The 5,881-nt window shown below is 40.1% G+C and overlaps 1 protein-coding gene across 1 annotated transcript in view; it reads right to left on the reverse strand.

Annotated features, from left to right (window-relative positions):
- LOC104941310 (ankyrin repeat and IBR domain-containing protein 1-like) overlaps window positions 1-5,881 on the reverse strand; it is a 48,037-nt gene that overhangs the window by 36,792 nt on the left and 5,364 nt on the right. The window contains 4 exon segments of the mRNA XM_010766396.1: window positions 1-79; window positions 2,880-2,997; window positions 3,810-3,992; window positions 4,993-5,293. The exon segment at window positions 1-79 is cut by the window's left edge and continues 16 nt beyond it. Of these exon segments, the coding sequence (XP_010764698.1) occupies window positions 1-79; window positions 2,880-2,997; window positions 3,810-3,992; window positions 4,993-5,293 (681 nt within the window).

Consider the following 5,881-nt stretch of genomic DNA (forward strand, 5'->3'; position numbering starts at 1 on the left):
GGCATCTGGACACCTGAGCGCTGGCAGCATTCCTCAGCATTGCTCATCCAGGCCTCTAAGAGCTTCTCTCTGTCCCAATCTGAAGCAGAAATGTAAAGAAACTTAAAGAGAGGGAAATGCATGAAACCAAACTAAGAAAAAGAATGCAAGACAGTGAAAAATCCAAAAGCTTTGTTATGAGCATGTGACATGAAGCATAAAAGGCTTTGGATGACCATCAAAAGAAAATTAAGCTGAGAGGGCAGAAAAGTGGAACTACTATATAAATGTCATAAAATGCCAGTGCTTGTAAAAAGATTCCAGGGTCATTAAGTTTAAAAGGCCAGTTGAGTTGTGCTTTTAAAAACAAAGCTCAACATATTATTTGAATGACAATACAGACTTGTTAACACCATGTCATAAGCAAACGGGCCCTGCTCAGTTACACAACACTGCTCTAATCTAAAATCACTGGACATGACAAACAAAAGCAGCCTTTATTTTGTGATCATATTCAACAAATCTTCATGAATAAAAGGCATGGACAAACTGAATAGAACACATGACCACATTCCATTTATCCTGATAAATAAGACTTTCTCTCAGCAATTGTTTTTCCCCAATACAAAATGTATTCACATACAAATGTGTTTTGTTTGTAAGAATTGGTAACAGCACACAGCTGAATCCACTAAAGCCCACACAAATCTCACTCAAGCGGCTGCACTACCGACTGCTGATAGCATGGACCTGCTGCCATCTGGTTTCCTGTTTTAGAATAGCCGTTCGATCTCAGCACAGGAGCAGGTAGGAGAGCTCTCCAGTATTAATATTGAATGAGGTGAGGTCTCTGTGCCCGAGACAAAATTCTCTATGTTGAAATGTCCAAAAATAAGGAACATGAACCGGATGAACTGTGCAATCAGAAAATGACCAGCCTCCAGACACGTCCCGCCACCAATCAAATGCCTCAGACTCTAAATAGCCTCGTTCCGATAATGAATATTCCCACAATTTCCCCCGTTTCCATTCAATTAAAACTCATCATTGATCTGTCTCTATCTTCCAGCCTTAGGACTTTCAAAGTAGTCTAATGATATGAAAAATGTTCATGTTTAGTCTTCAATATAGAATATTAGCAGGAAATAGCAAGAAAATAGATAATAAAACTGAAAAAGACCAACATGTACATTTAAAAGTTTGGACACTTGTTTAAGTTCAACAAGAAAATAATCTTATAAATACATTCAAAACCTCTTTCCCTGAAGATTACCAATAAGCCTTACATGTTCAATCCCTGTTAAACATACAGAGAGTATTCCCACGATAGAGGTGGATAAATATAGCAATAATCTGGGTTCACTCTCCCTTCTAAGCTTCCAAAAGTATGTCTAATATGTAGCACACTGAGCTCAAGAGCCAGCCACTGAGCCAACTGAATTAAACAACGGGGCGTTTAAAGACTGAAAATCAACCACAAACTGTGACTCATTTTTTTGAGTTCCCCACTAACATCAACTAAGCCAAGTGAACTGAAGTGGGGAGATGCTTTTCAAAGGCAAATCAAGTCATTTTGTTTGAAGCATTCGAAGCGCTTCGTGCACATTATCTTAGCTAGGTTAAGTGAAGCTAGTTGGAGAATTGGTTGCTTAAGGCTGCATATCAAGTCACAACTGTGACACTTTTACTCAGTACTTGGACAACATAAATTACAAGAACATCAGAAAAAATGTCTTTGTGGATGAAGTGAAATAAATTAGCTTTACTTAGATTAAAAAACTTTCACTGCATTAGTAACACATGCCTCTTGGAAGCATGTGTCTTCCATTTAATGACTCCTTATTGACAGAATAATATACTGTACTTCCTGTATGGGTATGTACATAGTGTTTGTTTGTAGATGCAAGAGTGTTACAAATATTTAACTTGTCTTTTACCTTAAGCTACCCTTACTTCACACTCCAATAGATTTAATAAGGCAACTCAAATGTTACACCCTGTTTCACCCTAGACTCTAATCTCATACTTTATATTCCTCCTGGCATTACATCTACACTGGAAAGACAAACTGTGCGCAAGGAGCCAAACCATCAATATACATTATTACAACCTCAATGTCAGCATGCCATAACTTATTTGTGATGTACAGAAATATAAGTTAACAGGATATGCTTACTAGTACATATACTTGCAGTAATATAGGATGTAGCTCAAGCGAGCAGAATTATACTGCACAGTGGAAATGTGGAAGCTTGAACTCATCCCAGAGTTGTGCAAAGCTCATTTAAAATAGCAATACAAGCATGGAAAATATATTTATGCTATTACAGGAAGCAGCCTGATGTGTAAAATGTTCTTTATAGTAAATGTGAAATGTGTAAGTACCCTATTTTTCGAATGTAAAAATGTTATTTGGTATGGAGGACAAGCCCACTAAAATAGCATTTAGAGCCTGGGACAGTGACTCTCTCCAGTGAGAGCAATACAAATGAAATTCTCTGAGATAACAAAGGCTGTTAACATCTTGCCCTTTTCACTGCGAGGAAACCACTGGAGTGTAGCATGAAGTTTATACGATATACGGCTTCTCTAATCTTGGAACAATATAACTATATACACATTTACCAACAGAGTTTTTGGTAAACAGTGAAATATGGTTTGCTTAGTGAGGGTAAACTACGTGGGACAATTGGGTACACAGTAAAGAAACAGTTTTTGAAAGCATGTGCTTGTTTAAAAAGTGTATCGACTTGAAATGTGATTTTCAGTATCTTTTATTTTGACCAATGGGCTATCATATGTTAGTGTCTGTGTGTGTGTGTGTGTGTGTGTGTGTGTGTGTGTGTGTGTGTGTGTGTGTGTGTGTGTGTGTGTGTGTGTGTGTGTGTGTGTGTTAGTACCATGGGCACGTAGCAGAGCCTCTGCAGTGAAGAGAGGGGCCTGCAGCATGTCGGCTGTTTCCACTATCAGCATGTCCTTCAGCCTCCTCATGTCCTGAGGCCGCAGACCCTCGTACAGCTAGAGAGGGAAGGGACAGAGGCCAGAGAGGAGGGAAGGAGGGGAATAAAAAGGAGGAAGAGAGGAAAGGATGCAATTAAGGATGCAGGTTAGCAGAGAAAAGTAATGACAGAGCCGAGGGAGCAACAGAGGGTGTGATTAAGGAGAAAGGGGGGTGGAATGAGGGTGGGAGTAGATAGTTGCATTTGTTGAAAAGGGAGGGAGAGAATACAATAAATAAAAGCAAAACAAATAGACAATTGATGATGCATGACTGAGCCAGGCCCAATGAGCTAACAGAGTGAGGGGGACAGGAGTCACATGCCTAATGGCAGACTGTGTGTGTGTGTGTGTGTGTGTGTGTGTGTGTGTGTGTGTGTGTGTGTGTGTGTGTGTGTGTGTGCGTGCGTGCGTGCGTGTGTTCAAAGCATCTGCAAGTGTAGAAGTGTAGAATGTAACACTGGACTACAGCCACATAGTGCCGGGGTCCAAGGGGAAATTACAGCCAAACTGTGGTACACTTTAGTCGTCCTATAATTTAGTTAATCAACAGAGAAATTGTGAACTGAAAATATTTGGGTTTTGGACTGAAAAACAAGACATTAAAAAGTGTGACCCCGAAATACAAGTATGAACGTGTAAGAATTAGCATAATATTTCTAATTTAAAAGACATTAACCTTGGAACACTGAGATAAACATGTTTTGCTCTTTTCTGACAATTAATAGACCATTTTGATTAATCTATGAAATATTAGGTAGATTGATAAATAATTAACATAATCTATGTTGCGGCTCTTTCTATGACTGAATAAAATGTGTGTTAATCTGTACCTCTCTTCGGTCAAGGGCTGCGTACTCTGCCTCTATACCCTCGGCCTCGGGGGCCAGAGAGAAGACCATCTGCGACTCCAGGCAGAGGGCCAGCTCCTTGTGGTGCTGCTTCTCTGCACAGTCACATGGAGTCTCGTGCTCTTGGTTCTCTGCAAACAGATCCGCTTCTCTCTGCACCAGGAACTGAGCAAGTGGAAACAAGAGGAATATTTGGCTTTGAAAATGGGGCTAAAAGTTTGAAACACCATAAAGACAAAAAGGAGTACCAGTTATTCTGTGTTGGTGGTGAAGAAAAGGCTACACAATTATGGGAGAGATGCTAATCCCAATTATTCTGATCTATCCTCTGATTTTTGCTCATCACTAACACATTTTCAGTTCCAGGGCCCATCTGTAGATTGCACTCTAAATAAGTGCGTTTTTCCCCCAATGGCAAAGGCTGAGTCACTTTGGGAAAATGGAATGACTTGTTCTGTCAAGTTATGAATATGTCCTTTTAAATGTTCTAAATATTTGTTCAATTCCTTCTGAATTATTTTTTGCTTGATTTTAAATATATGGGTTTCTCTCTTTGTATTAAACTAGTACACCCTGCCATTTTTAATTCTGCCTTTCTTTTTTCACATGCTGCAAATGGCATTTTGTTTTATATGCCAAAAAAAGTTGTTTTCATTTCATTTAATCGTTTATTTGGCAGGGACAATGCACAGTGGTGAACACTTAAAACATTAAAAATGTGTCAAGTGTAACAGTGCCAGATTTAGCTTTGAGCTAAACGAGTTTTCTTTCAGAGGTAGATATTCAGCTAAACACACTGATGGCCTTATTCATGTGACTTTTTTACGAGATGCATCTCGCCCCAGGGATTAATAAAGATGTTCAGTGTTGCATGACATCTTCTCAAACTCACAAAGCAGCCGTTGATCAAACGTTACGCAATGGACCTGAACCAAATGACACACATCAGCAAATATTCAGAGAACAAAAGGGCAGACAATGAATAATGTGTTAAATCATGGTCACTCTGTCCCCTTTTGACTTCTTTCCACTCAATTGGTTTACAGTCTATGTGACTCTTTAGTTTCTATCTATGGAATCATCAACCTATACATTAAATGTCATACTTGAGAATATTTAACAATAGCCCAAACTGACAAATGCCCACAGGACTTTGAGACCTCACCTCCACACAAATCTTCATGCCTGAGGCAGCAGCGTAGTGCAGGCAGGTGTACTTCTTGTTGTCCGTGGCATTGACGTCAGCCCTCTCGTATTCTCCATGGTCCAGCTTTGCTCCGGTCCATGACAAGATGATTTGTAGAGCTTCAGCCCGGCGATGTCTGTCTTCGTATGGCCGTGAGATCCGGGGCTGCAGCGCTCCCTCTGAGGTCAGGATCTGGGGCCCCATGCAAAGAAGGTGCAGAGAGGTCTCATTGTGCACGTTACGCTTGTTAGGATTCCCATCTTTGCCCACAAGAAAAGACCTTTAAAGAAAAAGACAGACAGGAATAAAAGTTGATTAAAAGTTTTGCTTATTGGCCCAGAAATGGCTTTGCCTGCTAATATCTGGGGCAAGCCAACTCGTAATGGTTCTCATTTTATTATTATTAATAGGCACTTTCACACCAAGTGCTTTTCCCAGGAATAGTTCCCGGAACCTTTCCCCGGAACCTTTATTTCCTGGAACTATTTAGTAAATCGCGTTCATACCGGAATAAGTCCCTGAGGGAGCCGCTGACGTCACTTCTTCTTCTTCTTCTTTTGCTTTGGGTTTACTGGCAGGCCGCAAACAACTTCACGGCATATACTGCCACCCGAAGTCCCTGGCCGGAAGTCCACGGATTGGATTGGCTTCAGTAGAAGCTGCTTGGACTCCCAGCAGCTTCTACTGAAGCCTTCCGAGTAAATCGCCAGAACCCCGACACCTCCTCATCTCCCATAATAATAATAATAATAATACATGTGACTTGTATAGCGCTTTTCTAGAAACTCAAAGATGCTTTGACAGAGAATAAAATTAATTAATACAAAAAAAAAAAAAATACAAAAAGAGATAAACAAAACAGAAAATA

The sequence above is a fragment of the Notothenia coriiceps genome, unplaced genomic scaffold (assembly GCF_000735185.1).
Source record: "Notothenia coriiceps isolate Sejong01 unplaced genomic scaffold, NC01 NC01_scaffold00003312, whole genome shotgun sequence".
Classification (NCBI taxonomy): Eukaryota; Metazoa; Chordata; class Actinopteri; order Perciformes; family Nototheniidae; genus Notothenia; species Notothenia coriiceps.